The sequence below is a fragment of the Vigna umbellata genome, chromosome 5 (assembly GCF_029865625.1).
Source record: "Vigna umbellata cultivar VRB3 chromosome 5, Vumbellata_1.0, whole genome shotgun sequence".
In the NCBI taxonomy this organism is placed as follows: Eukaryota; Viridiplantae; Streptophyta; class Magnoliopsida; order Fabales; family Fabaceae; genus Vigna; species Vigna umbellata.
The window spans coordinates 18,222,033-18,249,522 of record NC_142169.1 but is presented as its reverse complement, the minus strand read 5'-3'; the positions used below and the strand labels follow the sequence as shown (position 1 = coordinate 18,249,522).

The following is a 27,490-nucleotide window of genomic DNA, read 5'->3' as shown; positions in this document are numbered from 1 at the left end:
GTTTGGAAATATACATTAAAATTGTTGTCTTGTTTTAATTACTTTTTTCTTTCAATTTGAGATGGTTGTATTTAGTGTTTATTTTAATTCTAAGATGAACTATACTTATATTTCTAAATTTTATTTTTGATTATGGCGTGAATCATAATAATATATTTTGGAGAAAAATATGTCTAAAAGTTATTTACCATTTATTTAAATTTTGGGTATTTTCCACAAATTCACAACTAATCGTAATTGACATTTTGAATGGATGAACTAATTTCGATTTCGATATATTGTAAAAGTTTTAAATAAATTCAATACCAAACTAAAATTACTTCCATACAAAGTTGAATAATATTTAATGATATTAGTATATCTTCTCATAACAAGATTGCTAAAAGAGATAGAAGATGAATCTCAATAAAATATTAGAATTTATTGGTTTGAACCATCCTTCCAAAGTATTATTCTAAAAATCAAAACACGACAACCTATATTTTTCACAAAATGAAATAATAATTTATTTTATTTTTAATTGTTTATCTTAGATGACATTTAACTGAAAAATGAAAATAAATTTACCAAATTATTAACAAAAGGAATAAATAAAAGGCTTTTGAGAACTTAATCTTTAATTGAATAATTTCAAAAAACAAAACATTTCATATTTAAGATAAAGGAATTATTTCATTCAATTTATTAATATTTTTCAACATTAATTTATTAATATGTTTCAATAGTAAGAACTTAATATTTTTGGTACACCGAAGAGGCAACCTTTCTTGGTATATATAAATAACTACATATATAAATATAAAATTAAAATATAAATACTGAAATAGGTTCTTAGCTCTCCCTCTTCTCTCTTCCTCTGTGTCTCAAACCCAAAGAACACGGAGTTGGCGGCGACCCTTTCTCTCTCTAATTTCAATCATGGCAGCTGTTGCTCCTACTTCTGACAGTATCCTTTTATTTTCAAACCATTTTTTTCTATTTAATTTCGGTGTTGCTCATTGCTTAAAGTTACAATATTTGTTATTCAATTCTCTGAGCTATGCATGCTAGGTGTGTACTTCACTGATGAAGGCTTCTATGTAATTTTTCTTTTGTAATTACAGTTGTGTTTCATTCTTTGGCTTTGAGAAGTTTAGGTTATGACTAAAACACACATTGTGGTCAATTCCTTTTAAGTCAAAACCCTTTTTCTTTTTTTATTTCTTAATTTCTTCCTTTTGTAAACTACCTATTCAGAGTCTAGAGTTTGCCAACAAATCTCTTCTTGAAAGGAAAAGTTCTCATAAGAATATATTAAGAGTCTTAGTTTATCTGGAAAATTTTATTGTTCTGTATAATAATTAGTTGCTCAATTTTTCTTCTTTTTTGTTCTGTTGTGTTTTGCTGTTTAACATGGGTGTCTTTGTCTCTTAATTTCTTGTGTTGTGAATAATGATGCTAGCTTCGAAGTAAATGGTTTTCCTTTACCATAATGCGTAGAAACTGCAGATTTATTGCAAAATTTGACCCTGGATTCTGAGCCAAAAGCCATTGGAGTTACTGAGCCTGCGAAGAAGGTGCTTCAACGCTTTCCAATTCACTGTTTCATTTTCTTTGTTTGGTCAATGAAGTGTCTTTAGCACTAGATGTTTGGTGTTGTGCAATGTTGACTAATTATTGTAGTCTATTTGTATGCAGGATGGACCTGGTTTTTCCAAAGGTGCTGCCAAAGGGATGGGCAAGCCGTTCAATCCAAATTCAAGCTTTGTTCCAAATGGATACCCTTCGGCATACTATTATGGAGGTAAGGTAAGCTGCTGTGGGTTTTGAGAATAATTATGTTATTGACTGCACAATATGGGTGCCGAGACTGTTAGAGAAATATGATGATGGTTATATTTCAGGTTATGATGGGCAAGGTGATTGGAATGTTTATTCCAGATATACGAACCTTGATGGGGGCATGACTCAGGTAAAAACCTTGTTCTCTGGTTTCCAATCTTGTGATTATTATGTTTTTTGTACTGAATATCATTGGTTGGATCATTTTGAGAATAATGTTGCCAAAGATCCATTGAATGAGGGCCATCAGAATTTCTGTTACACCTTAGCTTTAAAATTAATTGATGTTGGACTGGTTGTGTGGTTTTTTTCTGAGAGTTCTAAACTGTGCTGGCCACCATCAAAGTTATGAGTTTGTTTGTTTGAACTGTCTAACAATTTCCTTCTGTATTTTTTTTTCTCGAAGTCCCATCTTTTGTCTTTATCATTGTGTTAGGTTTTGTTTCCCATAATTTTTATGATAAAATGTAGATAAAAGAAAGCAATGGAAGCTTTTAGCCATCTAATAAAGATTTTTTTTGTTTGAAATCATGCAGGGTGTTTATGGAGACAACTGCTCTTATATGTATCATAACGGTTATGGTTATACACCATATGGAACATATGCACCGGCCAATTCCTCTTCTCCAATGATTCAGCAAGATGGTCAGCATTATGCGCTGCAACAGTACCAATATCCATGTTCTTATTACAAATCTCCAGCTTCTGCTGACGTGTCATTTACACCAAACAATATCACTGCTACGCAAGAAGAAATATCAACTGCAGTTGATGCTCATCATGTTGCTTCATTAAATGTTATGAATAAAGCAAAAACCGTTAACATGGCCAATAGTGATTTTACAAATAAAAATGGGTTAAAGTCATTTTTAACGGGTTCCCAGCATACAACATTGCATTCAAATGATTCTTATCAAGGGACTAGTTTGCCACCTTATGCCCCTTTGTCAGGATATCAAGGCCCTAGAATGAGTACCCATGCTACACAATTGCCAGTCCCATCAGATATGTCCTTAGTATCTGATAGACAGTCCAAACGTGGAGCCAAGGTTGGTTTATCTTCATCAATGGCCCCTGTCAAAGATTTTTCTTCTCAAAGGAATCAAGGACTTCTTCAGCAACTTCCACCTTTTCCGGTATGTTGGAATGGAGGTCCTTCCGGAGTGTGATTTTCCTAAGTGACCTTTGATTAATTGGGTTTTTTTTCCTTTAAAAGCATAAAAACCTTAATGCAAGCCGTTGTGTTGTGTGTACTTTTCTTAATTGAAAATGTCCAAGCAAATTAGTCTATGTTCACCAACCAACTTGCCATTTATAATACTGTCATTTCTGTATATGTTAGCAGTGCTTCATGTTTACTTGATCATAATGCTATGTAAATTCTGCATTTCATATAGATGCAGTAGATCCTCCCTCTATTTATTGTGCCTTCTTGTACAATCAATTCAAAATTCAACTTAAATACGATTTCTTAATTGCAGAACTTGAATGGTTCCAGACATCCATCTGGACTTGAACTGGTTTCTGGATTCATGAACGGGATGTATCCAAGCAACAGGATGTACAGCCAATTTGGGAACACATTTAGGGCTAATTCTCGTTTTGGATCTGCTGCATATGGATCTAGAATGGGCTCAGTTGATTACAAGCGTCATGCCACAGGTGACGGGAATGGTTTTAAAAAAAGTATGGAAGGTTTCAGTGAGCTAAACAAGGGACCAAGAGCTGCCAAAAGTTCTGATAATAAAAATAACAAGAGTCTTGGACCTGTTACATTACTACTGAAAGGACAGAACCTTCCAGTGAAGAGCGATAACAAAGAAGTTCTTTTAGTACCCAATAAGGAAGAATACAATGGGAAAGAATTTTCAGAGAATTATTCTGATGCCAAGTTTTTTGTCATCAAATCCTATAGTGAGGATGATATTCATAAAAGCATTAAGTATAGTGTTTGGGCAAGTACTCCTAATGGCAATAAAAAACTTGATGCGGCATATCAAGAAGCGAAGGGAAAGACTGGTGGCTGTCCCATATTTTTGTTATTTTCGGTCAGTGTCACATGCAGCGTTTAATTGGCCAATTTTTAGATTTTCTTGGTTTCTCTAATCCACTTGTTTCTTCTCATTCATTTTTTCCTTCAGGTCAACACCAGTGGGCAATTTGTTGGTTTAGCAGAGATGTTGGGTCCTGTTGATTTTGGTAAAAGTGTAGATTATTGGCAGCAGGACAGGTGGACTGGTTGCTTTTCTGTGAAGTGGCATGTCATAAAGGATATTCCAAATAGCGCATTGAGGCATATAACACTAGAAAACAATGAAAACAAACCTGTAACAAATAGCAGGGATACTCAGGAGGTATTTCCTTGGCAGCTTGTTTCATGATCAACTTGGATCCTCTACAGCCACGGTGCTGCAAAATCAGGACCATTGATTGGTTAAGATAATAGTAACTAGTAAAGAGAGAATATGATTAATGGTCATTATTTCTGATGCAGAGGCTGCAGAAGATCCTTGATGGTTGTATGATACCCCACGAACCCCCTCTTCCTTTCAACTAAACTCTTATATATGTCTCTTCTGCAGGTTAAGCTTGAGAAGGGAGTTCAAGTTGTGAAAGTTTTCAAGGAGCATTCAAGCCAAACATGCATCTTGGATGATTTTGAGTTTTATGAGGCTCGTGAAAAGGCAACTCAGGAGAAAAAATCTAAGGAGCAGCAGTTCCCAAAACAGGTGAGACTCGTGTCCTTGTATCATGTTGTACAACTTCCACATTTGACAGGTTTCTGCAAATTTTAGCGTGCTGTGTTTTCTTGATTTCCTCCTTCTATATGTAAGCTAAATTGAGTATAACATGAACCTTACAAGATATTTTGTTCAAAACAGATCAGCAAACCCAGTGATTTAACAATTGGGACAGTCACATTACTGAAGTCTCTAGATGCTACCTTGATGAAGGAAGCTGCTACTGCAAATACAGCAGAAGAAAGAATGAATTCAGAGGGGCCCCTAGAAGGAGGAGATGGATCTACCACAGCACCTGAAGACTCTTCCAAGAGCTGTTAAACCAGTGATAGTGATTCCGTGATTTTTGTTTGTTTTTTGTTTTGTTTTTTACTCATTTTCTTAGTGATAGTAGTGAGTGGTGGTGTTTGTAGTTTCAAAATCTCTTTGATTATGTGATCTTGGTCTGGAGTGGAGTATCTGATTTCAGCTTCTTTTATCTCGTTTAAACTAAAATATGTTTTGTATTATCATAGGAGCGTTTTCCTATAAAATTGTTGAATCAACCGAATCTAGTTTCGATTTGATTATTAATGGGTTTCTTACATAATTATGACCTGTCTTTTAGTCAATTCTTTCCACATCTCTATGAAGAGCTTATATACAGGATCTTCAGTTTAGAACATTATCTTAAATGTGTTTAAACGTTATTTATTAGTTTAAGACGTGTTTTATAAAACTTTTCTTTAAATAAAACTCTTGATCATAAGATTAAGTAGTTTTTGTTTTTGTTTTGTTTTGAAAATATATCTTTCTACCAATAATTAAATAAAATATTATTTAGAGTAAGAGTCTTGTAAAATGGTTGTAGTGGAATTATAGTTGCAAAACCATCTTAGAAGTTGTGTTCCGGTGAAATTTTCATAAAGTAAATTGTGAATACATGTAACAACTCTTATAATGACTCTTGAAATGAAAATTCTTTCCATGAATATTACAATAACTCTTAGCAATGATGATGACTTTGTAATAATGGGTTTTTAAAGCTTTTATCATGCTCCAAAATTGTTATGCCTGGCACTTGTTTCCGCTTTATCTTCCCCCGAGTTCCTTATTTTGTGATTACCTTAAACTCATGTCCTAAAGTTAAAGAAAAAGAAAGAAAAGAAAAATAGACTCGCAGAATAAAAGGAAAAAGGCCAAAATGGATAACAAAGGAGATTTGTGGCAGAGCAGAGTTTTCCTTCTTGTCCGTTCAGAACTTATTGGATTGACCCTTTCAAGATTTTTCACTTGGTAACACAGTGCCCCATTTTAGAGTAAGCAAAAAGCCAACAAAAAGCGCATTTTTATCCAAAATAAAAATCCAAATAGATAGTTCATCACTAGTCTGTGTGGAAGCTGTTAAATGAGGTAGCTAGCTTATTTCAGCTTCTCCATGGCTTCTTTTCTTTCCTTATCTCTTCCCAAGCTCAACTTAATAAAGGCCTCCTCAGCAGCAAACACCTCTACGGTGACTTTTCCCACTGCTGACTCACTCACTGAGAAATTTGGCAGAAAAGGCATCAAGTTCTTGGAGTCTGATAACATCCCCATTGTAGAGCTCACTATCAGAAATGGAAGCTCCTTGAGGCTAAGTATTCCTGATGCTCATGTCACATCATACAGACCAAAAGTTCATTGGAAAGACGATGGTTTCGAGGAGGCTCTTTACACAATTCCTGCAACTGAATCGGGTCCATACAAGGCCAAAGGTGGGGTTGGTTTGGTCATGAATGAAGTTCTGCAACCTGGAGCCAAAGGGTTACTTCCTTCTACTTTAGACTGGACTGTTACCGATGTTGACTCTGATGCCATTGATGCTCTCCAGGTACGTATCCTTTCACTTCTTCTGTATTTCTCCATTTCTATCCAAATTGTATCAAAATTTGATACAGTGACAAAACTGATACTAATGTAAATGAGAAACTCAATTCATTTTACTTTCTTATGTTTATCACAACAAAAACATATCAGGAAGTTAGTCTTGTTTTGCATGTGAAGCTGAAGATGGTGTTGTTTGGTTTTTGTTTCTTGCTTGTGTTGTATTTCCTTCAGGTTGAATTGAGCTGCGCTAGTAGATTCTTTGAACTGACATACATTGTGACTCTGTATCCTGTGAGCATGGCCACTGCAGTGGTGGCTAAGAACTTAGGCCCCAAGCCTGCTACTCTAACGAACGCTATACTAAGCCATTTTCGATCTAAGACAAGAGCTGGAACAGCAGTTCAAGGCCTGAGAAGCTGCTCATATATCCCTCACTCTCCTCCATCTTCTCCCTTTCAGATCTTGACTCCATCTGAAGCTACGTTATCTGAGCCTCCTAGATGGTTTTCCTTTGGTGCTGAACCTGAAGTCAAGTTTGGCACATGGGGTAAGCAAGATTTGACCATGACCCTCCTTGAGAATAAGATGAGTAGAGTTTATTCTGCACCTCCAGAAGAAAGATTAAAGACATTCTATAATACCCCTCCTTCCAAGTATGAAACCATTGACCAGGTTAGAATCAATAACTATCTATGTTCATTAGTATTTTAGGAATTATAAACATGTTTAACACTTTTCCACTTTTCCTTTTATTTGAGAGACATGAAAATATACTGTTAGAATTTTGTTTCATGCAGCAGATTTTGTGAAAGGTTTGGCTGAGTAGTTTCTGTTGGATTTTCAGGGACGTGAGATTTTCTTTAGGGTGATAAGAATGGGTTTTGAGGATATTTATTTATCAAGCCCTGGTTCCTTGTCAAAGAAATTTGGAAAGGGCTACTTCATCTGCACTGGTCCTGCTTCATTACTGGTGCCTGTAACTGTGAATCCTGGTGAAGAATGGAGAGGGGCACAGGTGATTGAACATGATAATTTAACATGATTAGTGTGCTCCAAAATCCACTGAAAAGTATGAAATCGTGTTTGAGACGTGAAATTGAAGTATAACTCAGCTTCTCACTAAAGGCAAAAAATCAAACACAACATCTGCACCTTTCATTCCTCTCTCTTTCTTCCCTCATGCTTCACTCCATTTTTAATTTTTTATTGGTTTTTTCTTTCTGGAGCAGGATTTCTGTTGTTCTTCCCTCAAATTATATATATTTTTATTTGATCTATGGTCAATAGAAAATACCATATCAATAAAAGAAGTTACATAATGCTTGCAGATTTTTCATTTCAATGAGCCTAAATGATCAAAACTACTTCTAATACTGCATTTGTTGTATTTGACATGAGATAAAACCTGTTATTTGAGCAAGAAGAACGAATTATGATTAAGCTGAAAAAATCTTTAACCTTAATTTAAACTTTTAAGCATAAGCAACCAACCTCTCACTAAATTTTCTAATAATAACAAAAAACTACAGGTACAATAAAAAGATTATTATTATGACTATTGGAAAGATCTTAAAAAAAGAAGACCAATGTCATTGAAATTCTTTTGTTATTTTTCTTTGTTCTGTGGTTTAAACAAAAAAGAAAAGTACATTTTTCAGTTCTGTATCAAAATTCTCATAAATATATCAATTATTATATATTTAATTCGAGATTTTTATTTATGCTATTAAACTAATGATTTGTCGGGAATTTAATTAACAAAGTTTAATGAAATTTCTCTCTTAATCTCGAGATTTCGGATGTGAATATTATTTTTAATTCTAAATTGAATTTTATTATATACAGAAAGATACGGTATGAATAAAATATATGACATTTTTAAGTATTCATACGTAATATAAAAAAAAATATATGATATATGAAAATGAAGATAAATAATTAAAATCTTTTATGAAAGCAAATCATTATATAAAAAGAAAAACATTATGTGCAGGGATATTCTTGGAAGTTTGAAGATGCCGCAATTTTCCTAAATCTTTAAAATTATATATATATATATATATATATATATATATATATATATATATATATATATATATATATATATATATATAATAAGAATAAGAATCAAAATTTATGAGAATTAGATTAGGTAAATTTTTAATCTTTTTATAAAACAAGTCATTAATAAATAGTAAAATATAAAATTAAATATAATAATAATAATAAATTATTAAAATATTTTTTATTTTTTCTTCTTTTTGACTCTTGATTTATTTATTACTTTTGTTTATCTTTCACTCTTTCATATGTTTTTTTTTTTGTTTTTTTTGAAAAAAATTAAGTTAAACACAAACTATTTTTTTCTCATTTCTCACATATTTTATTCCAGGAAAAGAATATAAATTTTTCTTATATTAAAATATTATTTTCAAATATATTTTTGGTATGACTAATATGAGAAAAATATATTAATAATATGATATATGAAAATGTAGTTAAATAGTTCAAGTCTTTCATCCATAAAAGAAAAAAAAAACATTATATAATAAAAAAAAATTATATGATAAGATGCAAATTAGTATTTTTCTTTTATTTTCAAATTTATGATATTCTTTTATAATTTATCATTATTCACAGGACGAGATCAGTTTCATTATCTAATATTCGTCCCAGAGAAAAAAAAATTCATCTTCATCCAATATCAAAACTGTAGAATATCGAATTTTTTTCTCATCCTCATCCCATCAGTAAATAAATATATTTTCATGTCTATCTATTTCTTACTATTACAATATTAATTAATTAATTTTAAAAAAAATTAAAAAAAAAGCATCAAATATTCAATATCGAAAAAGAGCAATTTATTTTTTTAATATCAAATATTTAGAAAGAAATTATAATTATATATATATATATATAATGTATATTTTAAATTAGAATATCAAATAAAATTTTATGAAAACTAAAATATTTATTAAATTTGCAAACGTTAATGAAACCTAAATGATAAAATTTAAAAATATTATCTTAAAAAAGTATTCAAATTAAAAAATAATTTAAAAGTCTCGTTCCTTCAAGTTTTTAAATTCTAATGAAATTTCTTTTTTTATACACTAATAAAAATTATAATACATGATCAAAATTACACAAAGAACATAAATTAAATTAATAATAATTGAAATTTAACATAAATATTTCATCTTTTTTGAACTTCATAAATAGTGATAAAAAATATTCATGATAATTACATTAAAGTATTATATTATAATAAATAAAATTTATTTATACATTTATAGTGATAAATTACCTTATGATAATGAATTAGAAAATAAAGATAATTATATAAAAGAATATCAAAACAATATTCTACATTACCGACGGATTTACCGAAGGCTTTTGGCCGTCGGTACGTGACGTGCACATTACCGACGGATTTACCGAAGGCTTTGGGCCGTCGGTAAAAAGAGCGGGATTTTTCCCGCCCATTATTTCGCTAGACTACATTACCGACGGATTTACCGAAGGCTTCGGGCCGTCGGTAAAAAGAGCGGGATTTTTCGAGACCAGCTTCGCATCCAGTGCCAATATATGTGGCAACCACTCATTTCTCCTCTCATTTCTCTCTATCTCAGTCTAATACTTCTTCTATCGTTGCTCTCCACCGCCGCTGCCCTCCACCGCCGCTGCCTTCCACCGCCGCTGCCCTCCACCATCGCTGCCCTCCACCACCGTTGCACTCCACCACCGCTGCTCTCCACCACCACTGCTTTCAACCGCTGCTCTCCACCTCCATTACTCTTCACCGTCGCTGCCCTCCCGCCGCTGCCCTCCACCACCGTTGTCCTCTACCACCGTTCTCTCCACCACCGCTGCCCTCTACCACCGTTCTCTCCACCATATTTTTTGGATTAGGAACATTTATCTTACAAATCTGAGAATTGTAGAAAAACTGTCCATGATTCCCTATAATTTTAACTATTGAAAATAAATGGTTGTTTGATACTTTGGACATTAATTTGTTACTCGCGTGATGCCGTTATGGTGGCGGAGTTCGTGAAAATGTAAAAAAAAATTGACACAGCGATGAAGGAAGAGGAAGAAGATGAACCAGGTCGCGACATTTACCGACGGATTTACCGAAGGCCTAGATCCTTCGGTAATTACCGAAGGTTTTACCGACGGCCAAAAGCCTTCGGTAATTACCGAAGGACGAAGGATCCGTCGGTAAAGTTTACCGACAACGTTTTTACCGACGGTATATTGGCCGTCGGTAAGCCGTCGGTAAATGCTAATTACCGACGGATTTTATACATTACCGACGACTTATGACCGTCGGTAATCTCAATCATTCTTGTAGTGTAAACAACAAATAGAAATATTAAAAAAATATCAAATTTGTGTCTTAAAAATAATTTGATAGACTCAATTGCATAAAGAAAAATAAATGTATAATTAAGAATATAATAAGATGAAAAATACTTAGAGATCAAAGAAAACTTTTCAAATATTAATCTAGTGGAATTGTTGAGAGATAATGAAAATATATATATTTGGGAAAGTGAGTCACAATAACTTGTGGTTGGTTCATCCGTTAAATTTACATACCAAAGACAGGAAGACAGACTCTCTCAGATTACTTTCTTTTTTTTAAATTAAAAATTAAAATATAAAATTATTTAAAAATGTAATCTTTTTATATTATAGTACTTTAAGTATACAAACATGAAGAAGTATCGTAATCTAAATTCTTATCTATTACAATTCATGTTCCAATTATTAGTTATAAATTATAGTTTACATATAAATGTAATAATTATTTTAATTTATTTAATTAAGAGCATTGATGATCAATTAAAAATTTAAAATCATTTTTATGATTTTAGTATTTATACATATAAATAAAATTAAAAAAAAAATTGAAAACATAGAAAGAAAGTTAGCTGACTAGCGGCACTAAACTGTTAGCTCACTCTTTGGCCAGACGAGTTTAAATTTCTAACCCATTTTTATATAGTAGGTCAGCCTGCTCCACCCCTTTTTGGTTAGCCAATGATAGAGAAGGCCAAACAATGTGAGTTGATTCATTTTGTCTTTCCTAGATGTATATTTATCTATGTAACATCATTTGGTAGAATTAGTACAAAATTGAGTGTTATGAAGACTTATTATGACAGTTATAATACATCTTTCATAATAAGTGTAACGATGAGATAATTGTAAATATGATAAGACTTTCTATGTCGGTCTAAAATTGTCACTGATAAAATTGTCATAGTAAGCGGATCAGTGACAATTTTATAATAAAATAGAAGACTTTCTATGTTGATTATCATTAGAATCACCATAATAAGTGTGATTTGTGTCAATTTTGAAATAAAATATAAATTTATTTTTTTTTAATTTAAAATAAAGATAATATGTCGCTTCATCACTGTAACCGTCATAATATCTTCCCTCCTATCCTTCGCTGTGCTTCACCATCTCGCACTGCATTTTCACTTTCACTTTCACTTTCCTTCACGTCTCGTCAAAGTCTCTCTTCTCATCTCCCCATCTATTTGTTGCATTGCACTTTATTCGCTCTAGTGGCTCTCACTCTGGTGGTTGTCTCTCTTGCTCTCGTAATTTGCTTTGGTTTTAAAAACACACTAGTTTCATCCCTCACTGCTACTCAATTTGTCAGCGTTAGAAAACGCTTTTGCTCATTGCGATCCACCATTTTTTGCAAGTTTTAAGCGGACATCATAACCCTAGCCATTGCATTCCACCTCTATTTGTCCTTATTGCAAGCTCACCACCATTGGAGCTCGCATTTCCTCGTTGAGTTGCATCGTAGGAACCCTAAGTCGATGTTGCCATCTTCTGTGAATTCCAATTGACGTCTTCATCCTCTTCTCTGCTAGACCTTGCATCTCCCTCTTTGTGTTTCGAGAGAACACCAATCGCCACTAGCATTTCCAACATCAACGAAGTCAATTTGTTTTTGTTCTTAGGAGCTAAGCCTTCTAATCACTTAGGTTCTTTCTCTCTGTTATTCTGCTTTCCAAGTTTATGCCTTTGATTAGAATTAATTTGAATTTTAATGATTTTATAATCTTTATTAGAATTAATTATATGCCTTTGATGTTTCTGGTTTGTGCATCCAAGTGTGGTTGTTATTGTTTTAAGGTTATATAAGTGCTTCAGTTTAATTGTTTAATTGCTTACAACATTTGTGTTATGTATTTTGCTACTTTAATTTATGATTGAGGTTCTTTTATTTTACTTTTGTTTCATATTATGTATGATTGATGGAAATTTGTGGGCATTTCTATTTTCTCGTATTGAATTTGGTGATCATGATTACTGAGGAAGAATTGTGCAAAAACACATTACTCTCAGGTACAAGAAATTTTCTACAGTGGGAAGAAGAACTAATATAAAAAGTGAACTTTATATGAAAGGTCCAAAAGAATTGATATAGAAAGTGAAAACTTTCTATGTCGACTGGATCTATAATGGGTTCAAAATAAACATAGAAAGCTTTGTTTAACTGTCATATAAAGTCTTTTATGTATTAGTGCAAGGAAGGATAATCATTTTTCAATAATTGACTCATCATGTAATTCAATATCATATACACATGTAAGATCATAAATATTATCTCTCTCCCATCTAACATTTTGTTTCATTTTAAGTTGAAGTTCACAAAGACAAAAAGATTTAATCTCAACTGCTCTAGGTGATTTCTTCTTTTCACATAGTTGAATATAATTTTAATTTCTTTGGCACCATATAGCCATGCAAGTAAAACTCACCATGGTTGCATAACTTTGCATCTCTTTACCTTCTCCGCCATAACTTTTCCACAAAAAGAAAAGGACAATTTCAAATAAAAAGCCAACATAAATCAACGTCATCTTATTTTTCATTTTTTTTTTGAAATAACAAGGACTAATTAAAAACTTTACCATATTGTTTTATCTTAATGTCAACTTTTATGCTTCTTCTTAACAAATCTTTAAGCATTTTTCATTCTATCAAGTTGTTGATCAAATTGAACTCTAGTATTTCTATTTTGGTTTTCCTTTTTCAATGATCTTATATAAATAATATAATATTTCATTATCCCTAATGAAGTTTTGTCATAATTTAACCTGATAAAAATATTAAAAAAAAACATAAGCATTAAAGACTCCTATAACCTTACCCTTTCCAGTTCATCAAACATTTTCTTGACATATGTGATCCATTACTATATCAATAAATTTTAAGAAAACAAATCAACTTAGACTATTCACCATAAATTTAATAATAGATCTCCATTTTTTTTTTCATTTGTCCAGCCATCAAACATCAAAGTTGATTTGTTTTCAACGTTATATTTTTTCAAACTAATTTATATATTTTTAATTACTTTTTTCTGAACAAGATAAACTAACTTCATGTAAAATGATTTAAACTCTTTCCAAATTTAGCAACAATTTTTAGCATTTAGACAAAGAGATAGCTTCTTACAAATAATTGTCATAGATGCATTTATAAATTTATAGAATCACTAACTCACATTTTATTTTGGTAAGAGATCTCCGTTTTTTTTTTCATTTGTTCAGCTTTCTTTTCCGTTTGTTCTACTACCTTTCTTCAGACAATAATGGCACCATACACTTTTTTTCCCTTCATGAATTCATTTCATTTTCTTCATTTTTGGTGCCTTCACACCCTTTAACCTCCCTTGCCTCATTGGATCATTCTCACCAATCTTTTATACATGACTATTGTTTTTCTTATGAAAAATGTTACATTAATTTATAACTTTCGTTAATATATGAGTGCATGTGGCGCGTGTATAAAGGAATATATAGACATTTTATGGTTACTAAAGCAAATATAAGTCATTGAAAATTCAATACTAATCTTATAATAAGTTTAAACCAAAGAATCCACCACCAGCACAATAAAAAACCATAATATTTTCATGATCTAGTCTTCAATTCTAACTGAACATTACGAAAAAAAGTGTTTCTTCTCTAGAAAGTAAAATTCCATAAATATTTGAGTGTTTACAGGAAAGCAAATTCACATTGAAGATGCTCAATGGACCATAACATACACTCCTGCTACACTGAACTCTCCAACATCGTTGGAATCAACACCTACTTTCACAAAAGCATACCTAAAATGCTCTTAATTCTAAGGATGTACCAGGTAATGAAGATGTTAAGTTGGTACAAGATAATGGCCTTCATCCTGAGCATTGATCCAAAGTAAAGGAGTAGCCACTGCAAGAACAACAAATGAAAGACCACAAACCAATTTGTATTTAGTCTTTTGTAGTGCACTTGGTGTAGTATTTCTGTTTTCAGAAACCACTTTGGTTGACATCTGCTTATTGGCATCTACAGGATGGTCATCTGATGATGACACGGACTCTGAGTTAACTAGAAACTCAGCCTCACCACAACTTTCAATTACTTCACTATCACACTTCACATCATTTGAGAAACCGTTCTGATCATATTTAGAACCTGGACTCCACTCAATGTTGCCTGAGGATAGGCTCTTGAACATTCTATTCTGTTTCTTAGAGCAATTCAAACTCAAATCACTTGAATCTTGAAGAGAGTGAATGAGTTTTCTAGGGGTCTCGAAGATTTTCATGCTGTCAATGGTTGCCTGAATGCCTGACTTCTGATTAACACCACACAATATGCTAACTCAATGAGTAAACAAGTGATTTAAGCGTAAACATTGCCAGCTCAAGAAAGCATTTAAACTTCACTTACTATTCAATAAAAACAAAAGCATGTTTTGAATTATTGCATTAAGTTATGTATGCATTTGGAGGGACTCTATTAGTTTTTATAAAAACCATATTAGCAATGTATGCATTTGGAGAGATTCTATTTAGTTCCGTTTTTAAAAAACAAAGATGAAAATAAAAAGGATTTGTACTCTATGGTTCTACCGCCAATTGTTATGCTCTGTTGTGTTACTTTTTTCTCTGATATGGGAATAAAGAAATGCAACATTCAACCACTGATTTTTGACAGGGATGCTTTCACTGGAACATCACAAATGAAAGAGAAACTTACAAGGGGACTTGTGGTGGTGCTTTTGGATACTCCATGCCTGGGATTTCTGTGCATGAAACCAGCAAACTCCTCTGTATAATATCCATCTCCATTGGAAAACTCGTGTATCAATGAATGCTCTGACAAAGCACTTTCCTTTCCTACTTGTGAGAACAGGCCATCCTTCAGGGACACATCAACACCTCCATTTTCATAACTCCAAAGCTTCCTGGTCACGCTTCTTCTTTCGTGGTCAAAGTTTCTTGAAATAGGAGACTCAGTAGATTCATATCCAGGGAAAAAGTCTAAAGTGCGAGATTCTGGTGAAATCGAGGAAGGAGTAGAATCACTATTCTCTCCCTCACCTGAAGAAGTATGTTCTCCTTCTCTCGTACTAAAATTTGACCCTGTCACTGAAGAAGGACTTTTTGCATACCTTGGCTTTTTATCACTTGCAATTCTCTTGGCAGTTTGCAAAGCCTCAAGTGCTGCACCTTGGACAAATGCCATTTTGTCAGATTGGCACTTCTCCAACTCCTCAATTACGAATTCAACCTCTGAGAATATGCTCCTGGAATCCAAACTTCTCATCAAGAAGTTGACCATCTGAATGGATGAAAGCCTTTTCTGAGAATTCCCCTCCACAAGACCAGCATTCACTATTCTTATTCCAGATTGTATGAGCAACCTTGCATATGCTTCAATGATCAAAGCATTGCGCTTGGCCAAAGACATAACGAGACCCATGTGTGAGTTGGTTTGACCAGACTTCCCTTCTAATGCCACAGCAATATTCTGGCAAACCCTATTCACCAATTCATCAGAAGCATACCTCCAGTTTTCTGAATCCACTAGAGCCTTCAAGCAAAGGGCAGCACCCGAAGTTAGGCCCTCCTGAGAACTCGCGAGAGAATCAGAAAGTGGCATGCAAAGGGACTGAATTATATTCCTCTTTTGATCTTCAGGGGTTGAGGGGTCAATTCCATATCTTGCAATTGCAGGAACCACCTTTGAACAAGCTTGTTGGAGAGGGAAAGATCCAGCGCTTGAAGCCAAAGTCTTAACTATGGTTTTCATGATTGTATCAATCAAGGGAACAATTTTGACACCATGAACCCGTACAAGAATCTCATAGATTGAAATTGAGAATTCCTCAGAACAACTTTCCTTGCTCTCTGAAAATTTGGCAAGAAACACAGGAATGGCCTTGAAGTCCAAATCTTTCACGTAGGATTTCAGTGCTTTCATGGCGGACTTACGACTTTCTTCATCTTTGTCAAGATTTGCCAGCTCTTGCCGCACCAAAGGGCTGAGACTCCTTGCCATCCTCATGAACTAAAGCTAAACACACATCACAATCAGCAATGACAATGAAATACAAAAAATCAAGTGCAAAGTTTTAAGGGCGTTGCAGTGAGAGAAATCCAAAGTTAACAATTTTTTTGAACAAAATCCAAAAGAAAAAAGAGATTCTTTTTCTTGAATTACCACCAAACACCCACCACCCCATGAACAATGACAATGAAGTAAAAAAAAACGCATACACACATGACAAACATTTCAAGGACATTGCAGTTAGTAAAAGAAATCTAAAATTCACAAATTCTCTTAACAAGAAACCAAAAAACCCAAACGGGTGAAACCCTACTGCACCCTTCCTCAAATTGCTGAATTTTCAACAATTAAACCAAAAGATAGAATCTTTGGGGCATTCAAAGGAAGGAAAAACTCAGTTATTTTTGTTTTTTACCTTTTTCCAAATGAAACACATACATTCAGTTTCTTCAACAAAAATGGAAAATTACGAGAATTATATAGTGCAGAAGGCAAAGATTGAAGCTGGAAAATTCACCTTGACGTGAAGAAAATGAAAAGATTGAACAGCTGTTGAATGAGGAAATGCAAAAGGATTTTAAGAAGAAAAAGCAGAGGAGTGTTGCATTCAAAATTTCTATAAAATTACGCCGCTATCCCTCACTGTGGGCCCCACATGATTCAGAAGTTATGCTTCCAAAACTACCCTCAATTGTTTTTTGAAAATACACATTATTAAGAGCATTGACTTTAACAAGTAACTAGCATGTGAGTAATTAAGAGCTTTGACTCCTAAAATCCTACCATTTACCAAAGCATTGATTCTTTCATTACTCTTCTAAAAATATCCTATCAATTACTACCCACTCCTATCAATTAGTACCCATCATAAAATAAATTAGTCTTCCAGTTTTTATTTACAAAATATTAATTTAAAATGTTTTTTATTAACTTAATTAACACCCCAGCTTTAAAAACATAATTAAGTATATGTGTATATTTTTACATATAATTTTGTATACTCGTAGTAAATTAATAATATTGGACATGTAACACAAATGTTTTATATAAAAAATAAATTAAATACTATTAAGAGATATGCAATATGTTACATTTTCTTACTAAGAACAATAGACACTAATATAATTGGTTAAGTCAAATCTAAGATGTTAATTAGTTTTAATTTTTTAATAAGTAAAAATATTTATGTTAATATTAGATTAACAACAATTTTTTTTAGTATTTATATTTATTTAAACTAATATTGACTAAATCTTGTTTTATTATTTATTTAAGTTAATATTTTAACATCTTAATTTGCATAATGTTCAATATATTACATTTTTAATAAAACAAAACAGTTGGTTCGAGAAAAGATATGGAAGAGATATATTACACTAAACCAAAAGTGTAATATAAATCTTACTAAGCAAACCACGAAACGTTCTACTTTAAGCTTTAGCTCGCCACCAACTAGCTTCTGCTCACTAGAGATACCTTCTAAGCTCACACCATTAAGATGATTATTAAAAAAAATACACATTCGAACAAACAAAGACAAACGGGTAAGCTAAAGTACCAAAAGAACATTTATACATTTTAAAACAATAATATCACATTCACTAGAGACACCTTCTAAGCTCATACAATTAAGGTGATCATTGCAAAAGAGAAAAAAATACACACACAAACAAACAAAGATAGATGGTAAGCTAAAGTAACAAAAGAATATTCATACATTTTAAAACAATAATATCACATTCATAAAATAAAAGCAATACAGAAATAATCATATCAACTTTAGACTTTGACCATCTGCATACATCTATTGATGTCGGACTCATGAGGGACTTGCTTCGTGTGTGGTGAAACAACTTGCCCATATCAGACAACCACTCCATCAAACCACCACACACACCAAGGTTGACCCGTCAAACATCTATAGTCAATATATGATCATCAGACTAAAGACCTCCTACTGCTTTCCACGACATAACCACCCATCTCTACTTGAGTTGGAGAGTTATTAAGAGTGTTAGAATCGTCCTCTAATCATAAAGTTTCTACTTCAATATATAACACAATATAACAACCATAAGGATTTTCTCGTGGAATACTTTTCACATTGTACTAAATCCATACTTACCATCCATAAAGCATTCATATGTACTAAAACTATATACATCATCATAACCACCATATCATATGTGAACAACTACCATACACATTAGTATTTAAATTATATTTCATGAAGCATCATGTGTACCATCAAATTCATCCACCATAAATATATATGTTAACATGTTCACAATCTATAAATATTCATTTTCTTATAAGGTAATCAATTATTAGGTCAGATAATTGATTATTCCAGAGAGTTTTAAACAAAAACAACAATACCTACTGAAATAATCGATTATTCAACCTGGTAATCGATTATCTAATAATACCTAATACAATAATTGATTATCAGATTTGATAATTGATTATTCCAGAGATTTTTTCCACTAAAGATATAATTTTGACTGAAATAATCGATTATTAGGTCTGATAATCGATTATTCTTATCAATTTTTGACAATAACTTGATTTTCGGATTTGGTTGCACCTAAAACTCATCCCAATAACCAATTTAGTATTCTTAACACTATAATTGATTCTAAAACATGTTTATAACCATAATTGAATATTATTTGCTCTTTTGGTCAAGAATTAGGTGCACCAGATCAAACCAACACTCTAAAAATTCTTATACTAGATTTTACCCATTTTTCATCAGATTTTGGTGAACTAAGATGTTACATAAGTCTTAAATGATCTCAAAAGAGATTCTAAACATCAAACTTACTCAAATAAGGATTCCTTTGACACTTTTTGATCATATGACCTAGTAAGTATAATATCTAAAGAGAAGGAGGAACTATAGAAGAGTTGTTTTTAGATAAATGATATGACTCGAAATAACGAAACTTGTTTTATAAAAAATTATTTATACTTTAAATTTTTAACATTAAAATATTCAAATTTCATTACTTAACTCACACTGTCAATTATAACATAATTTTACAAAAAAAAAAATCCTCAATGCTAATATATATAATATGGTAGTTGTTACTAGTTTTCTTTAATATTATGAATTTGTTGTTGATGAAAAATGGTTTTAGAAAGAGATGAGGTAAATAGAATAAGTAAACAATTTAAATATTTAAATAGATATATGATAATAAAATAGAAGTAAACATTATTGACTAATTAGTATCTACTTATTTTCTTACCTAGTTAATAGGTAATTGAATTACATTCCTCTTCTTTAATTTCTGTCTATTGATAAATTATTATTCGTCATTCTACTTATTAGAAATAAATTCTTTAGATAGTATTTTCAACTCCATATAGCTTTATAGATACTACTAATAAGACTTTTCACTTTAAGTTGTAAATGCTCTTACCTGCTTTTCATTATGGTCCATCCTCTATTATTTTCTTACTTTCAAATTTTTATATATTTTCTTATAATATTTCTAGCAACTCCTTTTTCTACTCCAAAATCCTCTTTTCTGTCTAAACTTGTCTATCCATATTCCTCATCCTCATGGCAACTCCAATCTCAAATAACTGATTTAATATTCTCTATTTCTGAAATTAAATGCTAAAAATTAATAATAATAACTTAAAAAAACCACTAATAAAATTTTAAGAATTTAAAGTTAATAAATCTTTTTACAAGTTAAAATAATATATTACTATATTTGTAAGGACTTGAAATATAAATTGAAATAAAAAGAAATGATTGTGACATATTAAAAAAGTAAGTTAAAATAATACATTACCATATTTGTAAAAACTTGAAATATAGTTTTTTAGAAATAAAAAAATTTCCATTGTGATATATTAAATAGTAAGTTATATTATAATTATTAGAAATATAATAATTTCAAAACGATAGAATATGTTAATTTATATTTCAAAGATCACTGTTTTTTAATTGACAGTATTTGGTAGTTTTATTAGTCTTTATCAAAAGCCTAAATGAATAATGGTTTCAAACTGATAGCAAATTTTTAATTGATATTAAAAAAATGCTATTTGAAGGGTTAAACTGAATATGTTAATTTGTGTTAATAAGTAACCATTTTAAATTTAATATTTGATTGCGTAAGAATGATAAAAATATAATTTTTTTTCAAAATATAATAAATATTAAAAAGAAAAAAATTAGTCAGTATTAGAAAAAATAGAGATAAAGATAGTGTTTCACACTGTTCAAGAGACAAAAAAATGTTTTAAAATCACTTTTAAAATATACTTATATTAATAAGTAGAAATTTGTATTCATCACTTATTAAATATAAGATTTTATTTGTTGCATTGAGATAATTTAGAATAGGAGAAAAATAATGAAAAATAAATAATAAGTTTATAATAATTACAATTAATTTTTTATGAATTCTTAATTTAAATATATATATCAAATATGATCTTCTGTATGAAAATTGATATAATTGATTAAGAATTAATTAGGATAGTAATAGAGAAAAAAACATTTATAATTAATTATCTATCACATGTTTGAGTGTGAATGATGTTTAGGGTTAATCCAAAATTATCAAATCATCATAATTTATTTCACTGTACAAGTAAACTGAAAATATTAAAAATAATATGTCAAGTTATGCACAGATTTATCCAAATTTAATAAAAATATAAAATTAACAAGAATGAGTTATTAATTTTTTTTTATCATCTTCAATTGTAAACTTAGTAGATAATTAAGTGTTTGATTGAATTGTTGAATACAAATGATATTATCCAAATCTATTATTTTGGTTTATACAGTCATGATTACAAAATCATGGGTGTGTTTGAATTAATATTTTAAAAATAATGAATCAGAGTTAAGGAGTGTATTGGTAATGGTGAGAGGGTAATACCGTGAATTGGTTTTCAATTTTGTCTTATTTACTTTTCAATTATAGATCTTAGTACGGTCCTTTCCCGCTTTTGAAACTGTAAGTCAATTTGAATTTTTAAAAGAGGCGCCTAGTTCCAATCATACTTTAATCACTGGGTACTTTTGAAAGGTTTTTGTTTGAAAAAAATATTTTTTTTATTTGTCTTTTAAAATATCTATGACAAATTTATTATTATTTTATAAATTTTTTATTATTTATGAAAATTTTAAATAAAATATGCCTATTAAAAAAATTATACAATTATTCTACTGTAATTAAAAAGATTTATTACACTTATTGGTTGATGTAATATGATCTTAAGCATTTTAAATGTAGAGGTCATAGTCACATCTTTTAACTTAAGATGTACAGATTATAAGAAGATTGAGATTTTTTTTTGTCTAAATACATTTATGAAACCAGAAAGTTGTAAATTTAAGATTTTAATAATAATATAAAAAAATCATTCTTTAATCTTAACATTATATTTTGATCCACTAGAAAAATATAAATTTTATAAAATTTTCGTATTAGAGTAACATGTGCAAAATATTAAAAAAAATCATATGGTACACTAAGACTTACTTAACATAGGATTTTATAATAAAATTTTATATATAAATGTTATATATGTTTTAAGGATTTATTTATATTTTAAACTTTAATACATTTTAGTTTTTAAATTTAAAAAATAATGAATATAATCATTTTAAAATCAATTATATCAATTTTTTTTGTTAAAAAATGTTATATGTTTATATTTGTGGTGTAACATGTTCAATGGTGTGACCATTCAAACACCAATCTTGAAACCTGTTTAACACATCAAATTTTCTTTGTGTAGTTGGGTTAAGGTGATTATGTATATTTATTTTAAAGTTTGATAATAACACGATCATCATCATAATTATTATTTTTTTTTCTCTTCTTGCCTTTATTATCTCTTGGCTGCTCAAAACAACGTTTTGGTCCATTATAGCCGGGGAGGCTACCTTGTAAGGGCAGTGTGTTCTACTTGTGGCCAAGGAGGTTGTCCTTTGAGGGCGTTTTGTACCATCATAGTTAGGGAGGTTGTCTATTGGGGCGATTGTTTCACTTTTGGTTGGGGATGCCACTCTTATAAGGTGTTTTGTGTGCATATGTGTGAAAAGAAATTATTTATTTATATGTTTGTTTTATTAGTTTATTAAAGGAAAATATTATTGGAATTTTTTTTAAAGAAAATGTTTTGGCTTTACTATGTTAGTTCAACCTTCTCTTTTGGTGTTTGTGGTTTCTAGCTACGATGATCGGTTTTATATGGAAGCAGGTGATACTACAAGTGTTGAGGAAGTTGTATGGCACGAGAGAGTAATTAAAATAAGAAGACACTTAATATAATCTTTTAGTCTTTTGTTATTACTTTTTAATAAAGTTTGTTTGTAAAAAATTGTACAATTTTGTTTATTGAGATTTTCAATAAAATATGAATGAAGTTTATTCTAAATTATGTAATTTCTATTAATTATAAATTCTATGAAGGGAAAAATTGGAGTGTTGCATTTTGGTATTACAACGATTAGGTCCTAGGTGATTTATGGGAGGTGAGCATATTGTGTGTTTGTTGATTCAAGTATGAATGTGTTGTTGTGTTTGTTTAACTGCATTTTTTAGTATTTCTCTTATGGGTGTTATCAAAGGAGGATAAGTGTTGGAGGACAAGTGTTAGAGTTAAATGCTCAAAAAAGATGAATTTTTATGTGGTGCAGTTAAATTTTATTTTGAAATGTTTTTTCTTTTGAAACTTAATAAGGTTATAAGAGAATAAATAAGAAATTTCATTTTTGTGGACGAAATTTTTATTCGTTAGGGTATATAAGACATTGAAAAATAATTAGGAAATATATATTCAAGGTGACTTATTGTTTTTTTTTATATAAATGATTTATGGCTTACTAATTATTTAAGAGATTTATTTATTTAAAATATAAATAAAATGGTTATTATAATATAAGTTTTCTGAAAGATATATTAAGTAGTTACTATAATATAAACAAATTGTATATGATAGTTATTTTTTAAATAGATTTATTAAAAAAAGATAAGATTTATTACGTGTGTGATTTTCGTTATATACACGAAATTTAAAGAGATTTTCTAAGAAATAAAAACATAAAGATAGGAAAAGATATAACCAAAATTTAAAGAAAATGTTTTGGTTTTACTAAGTTAGCTCACCATTTTGTTTTGGTGATTGTGGTTTCACATGTGGTGTTCATTTTTTTAGGGGACATATTATAGTATAGATGTTGAGGAAGATGCATGACATTAAAGAGAGTGGTTAATACTAAGAAAGTTTGAGATAATTTTTTAATCTTATGTTTTTTTTTTTTTTGTAAAACAATGTAAAATTTTATATATTGAGATTTTCAATAACATAGAAGTGAAGTTAATTCTAAATTATGTAATTTGTATTAGTTATAGAGTTGGGAAGCGAAAAATTAATTGGGTTAGAGGTATTGTCAATCTCTTTAATGAATTAGACTTGTGTCTCATTAACATTGTTTCTCTTAGATGAATCCCTCTTGAAAGATTCAAGTTTAGGTTTAAAGTAATTTTTTTATCACAAGAGACAAAAAAAATTAAATAATTAGTTAAAAGATTGAATGGTTGAATTATATTTTAAAACTTTTTAAAATTTATGTACAATGGAATGATGACATACACAAGTTTTTAATGCAATAGATGATTTATAAAGAACATTTAAAAACTCTAATTTTTCTGTTATAACACATTTAATAATATGCTATTTAAATAAGCTTAAAGAGAGAAAATTTTATAGTGCATTTTCTTATATTAGTTCATTTGTAAATGTATATTATATAGAGTGTTTTTATCAACTAATCAAGTTTAGTTAGACAGGATGTTATAAGAATATGAGTATTGTTTGAACTTTTGTTAGCCTTAATTAAAATAATATGAGTATTATATTGACATTTGTTCACTCCTTAAAAAAATCTTAAATATTATTTGTAATATAATCACTCATGATTAAAATTCCAAATATTATTTAATATCCAAAAACTCTTAATTAACCACCCAAAGATTTATTTGGAATACAACATGTTGAATATAGTGAAAATTATGTACATACTTAATCTCCTTGTATTCTATTGAAGATACACATAAACTCTTCTGTTTATAATAGAAGAAATATGAGTTAAGCCCAAAATACAAATAAATAATAATAAGACTAAAGATAAAATATAAAGATAAGATAAAGATAATATATCTAAGACTCACCTCAAACTTGTGCATACAAATTGTATGTACCAAGATTGTTACTAATATAGTCCATAAAGACTTAGTGAAAATATTTGCTTCTGCACTTGAGTGACACCAAATTGTTAATTATTTGCGAATGAGACATAGAAGACGGAATACCAACCTAGAAGACTCCTTTGAGCAACAAATCTGGAAGGTTGCTCCATGTAAATCTCTTCTTATAAATCACCGTTGAGGAATGCAACCAGTGGATAAAGAGGTCATTGTTGAAGAGCCACTATAACGAGCAACATCGATGCTCTGAACAATTGCTTAAGAGGAGACTATTAGCATAAAGCTAAAGAGCAGAAATTTTGGTGATGTCTCAAAGTCAAGTCTCAAGTGCTCTTATTGCAGGAAGATCTTCATGAAGACTTGTTTTTATATTAAAGCTTTTATAATTTAGTAGATTTATGTATAGGATGTGGTTTATATTTGATTCTATCTATTGTTTGTCTTAGGTTGTGTTAAATTTTTTTTTTAATCAGAAAACCTCATTTTATACTCAAGATAATTGATTATCAATTTATAATAATTGATTATGTATAATGAGAAATTATGAGAATTTTTAAGCAAGTTTAATTGGATAATTGATTATCACACGTTAATTAGTTGACAACGGATTTTTGGAGGTATCCTTGAGTGAGATCTCTATAAATCAGATTGAGACTCTTATTCTAAAATACGAAATACAAAATACGAAACAAGTGTATTTTGAAAAATCTTATCTGTAGTGTGCGGTGATAAGTGTTATAGGGTTTGCTGAACCTTTGTGCTGTGGCTTTGAGAACTTGGCGTGTTGGCATAGAGCGAGAACTTTCACAGGGAGTGTGATTGAATGTTGTTGTTGTTGAGTTAAAAGCCTATCATCCTTCGTGAAACATTCAGAGGAGGTGTTCATCCTTTGTGAAGATTCAGAGGAGGTGTTCATCCCTTGTGGGTTATAGGGGAAGTGACTTTCATCTCTTGGGGTAACAAGAGAGGTGGTTTCTAAAATTTTACAAATTATTTCTTTGTGATTGTAATTTGTAATTGTTTTGTGAGTAGTGAAATGTTTATCTTGATTTGAGATAAGCGACTGGATGTATGATTGGGAAAATCCGAAGCAGGATAAAATCATCTGTGCAAATTTCTCTCAACCTTAGTGTCTTTATTTGTTAGTTTTATTTGCTTGGTAAGTTTAATTGAGTATAAATTAAAAGGCACATGTTGGTATTAAAAACCCTCTTGGTTTGTTATTCCACGCTAATCATTCCGCTGTAGCCGCTCTAACAGAGACGAGACGTGCAACCACGCAACGATGAACCTGAAAGAGGAAAAAGAGTGATCTTGACGCTCTAAATCGAAAACTATGGTCACCGATTGAAACTGATGCTCTGGTAACAGTGACGACAACAATGATTCTAACTATGGCAACGAGAGTTATAGTGGACAGAGATAATGAACACTTTCCAAAGAACCTTAGACTCTAGATATCATAATCTCGCTTGTGTTGAATATACACATAAGATTCTTTATTTATAATAGAAGAAATATGAGTTAAGCCCAAAATACAAATAAGAAATAATAATAAACTAACTAAAAATAAAATATAAAGATAGAGCTGTCAAAACGGGTAACCCGGCCCGACCCGACCCACCACGTGTTGGTGGGTTAAACGGATTGGCTCATTGGCTCACTTAATTAACTTTTTTTTCACCCTCTTCTTCTGAAATTCTTATAACATGTTACTTTGATCGATCAAATTAAAACAATAATAATTGAACCAATTGATGTAAAAGAAAATGAAACAAAAGAAATATATTGTTATATATATACTCTAAGCTATCAAGTATAAAATTTTGCCAATTTAGTTTGATGAGACATACACAACTATTTGACCAAAAAACTACATATAGCTGTTAACAAAAATATATAGCACAAGAAAAAACTGGCATGCTTGTAGATAGGTCTAAAAACAAGATAAAACAAATTATATATTCCTGAATTATCCAATCTATAATATTATCCATTTATTAAATTGGAGTCCTGAATGGATAAATCCACAGTATTATGCTCTCTTGAAACATTTTCTTCTTTATCTCCATCTATAATATTATCCAATTTGTAATCTTAGGATTTTATTTGCAGACAGGAACTTTTGGAAAGACAGCAACACAAAAGGCTCTATTGCTAAGTAAAAGTTGTGCGTTTTGAATAATTAATTTAATTAATTTAATTTTAATAAAAAAAATAGGATTTGAATAATTAATTTAATTATTTTGATTTAATTAAAAAAAATAGGTGGATTGATGAGCCAACCCGATCCACCACGGGTTTAACCCATATGAACCGGGTTCTTAGTGAGCCGGGTCAAAATTGGCTCGCATTAAAATTTTTGCATTTTTTTCCAACCCAACCCGGCTCAAACCCGTGGTGAACCGGGTTGGTTCACGAGTTTCAACCCATTTTGATAGCA

General features: G+C 30.6%; 3 protein-coding genes across 6 annotated transcripts; 2 read left to right on the top strand and 1 right to left on the bottom strand.

Moving 5' to 3' along the window:
- The first annotated feature begins 813 nt into the window (after nucleotides 1–813).
- LOC124830050 (YTH domain-containing protein ECT4-like) lies at nucleotides 814–5,151 on the top strand. Of its 2 annotated transcripts, XM_047303659.2 has the most exons (9): nucleotides 814–946; nucleotides 1,480–1,556; nucleotides 1,678–1,783; nucleotides 1,884–1,951; nucleotides 2,358–2,957; nucleotides 3,303–3,869; nucleotides 3,963–4,175; nucleotides 4,404–4,550; nucleotides 4,704–5,151. In XM_047303659.2, exons 1-9 carry the CDS (start codon nucleotides 919–921, stop codon nucleotides 4,881–4,883), a joined length of 1,986 nt encoding a protein of 661 aa, XP_047159615.1. In that variant the 5' UTR covers nucleotides 814–918; the 3' UTR covers nucleotides 4,884–5,151. The 2 variants fall into 2 exon arrangements, with proteins under 2 accessions (XP_047159615.1, XP_047159616.1); XM_047303660.2 differs by lacking the exons at nucleotides 814–946; nucleotides 1,480–1,556 and having other exon boundaries at nucleotides 1,678–1,788.
- A 707-nt stretch (nucleotides 5,152–5,858) lies between these two features.
- Nucleotides 5,859–7,749, top strand: PNSB2 (NDH-dependent cyclic electron flow 1). Its single transcript, XM_047303658.2, has 3 exons — nucleotides 5,859–6,411; nucleotides 6,639–7,079; nucleotides 7,252–7,749. The coding sequence occupies exons 1-3, from the start codon at nucleotides 5,980–5,982 to the stop codon at nucleotides 7,447–7,449; spliced, it is 1,071 nt and encodes a 356-aa protein (XP_047159614.1). The 5' UTR covers nucleotides 5,859–5,979; the 3' UTR covers nucleotides 7,450–7,749.
- Nucleotides 7,750–14,396: 6,647 nt separating this feature from the next.
- On the bottom strand, nucleotides 14,397–17,373 carry LOC124830048 (ARM repeat superfamily protein). Of its 3 annotated transcripts, none has more exons than XM_047303655.2 (3): nucleotides 17,316–17,373; nucleotides 15,485–16,804; nucleotides 14,397–15,080 (listed from the first exon to the last, which is right to left on the bottom strand). In XM_047303655.2, exons 2-3 carry the CDS (start codon nucleotides 16,793–16,795, stop codon nucleotides 14,610–14,612), a joined length of 1,782 nt encoding a protein of 593 aa, XP_047159611.1. In that variant the 5' UTR covers nucleotides 16,796–16,804; nucleotides 17,316–17,373; the 3' UTR covers nucleotides 14,397–14,609. The 3 variants fall into 3 exon arrangements, with proteins under 3 accessions (XP_047159611.1, XP_047159612.1, XP_047159613.1); XM_047303656.2 differs by having other exon boundaries at nucleotides 17,214–17,349; XM_047303657.2 differs by having other exon boundaries at nucleotides 15,485–16,798; nucleotides 17,316–17,348.
- Between the last annotated feature and the right edge of the window lie 10,117 nt (nucleotides 17,374–27,490).

Coding starts and splice junctions, on each gene's coding strand:
- LOC124830048 (XM_047303655.2), bottom strand. CDS start 16,795: ATGAGGATGGCAAGGAGTCTCAGCCCTTTGGTGCGGCAAGAGCTGGCA. Junction 15,081..15,484: donor GCACCACCACAAGTCCCCTT/GTAAGTTTCTCT, acceptor GGTGTTAATCAG/AAGTCAGGCATTCAGGCAAC.
- PNSB2 (XM_047303658.2), top strand. CDS start 5,980: ATGGCTTCTTTTCTTTCCTTATCTCTTCCCAAGCTCAACTTAATAAAG. Junction 6,412..6,638: donor ATGCCATTGATGCTCTCCAG/GTACGTATCCTT, acceptor TATTTCCTTCAG/GTTGAATTGAGCTGCGCTAG. Junction 7,080..7,251: donor AGTATGAAACCATTGACCAG/GTTAGAATCAAT, acceptor TTGGATTTTCAG/GGACGTGAGATTTTCTTTAG.
- LOC124830050 (XM_047303659.2), top strand. CDS start 919: ATGGCAGCTGTTGCTCCTACTTCTGACA. Junction 1,784..1,883: donor TTCGGCATACTATTATGGAG/GTAAGGTAAGCT, acceptor GTTATATTTCAG/GTTATGATGGGCAAGGTGAT. Junction 4,551..4,703: donor AGCAGCAGTTCCCAAAACAG/GTGAGACTCGTG, acceptor TGTTCAAAACAG/ATCAGCAAACCCAGTGATTT.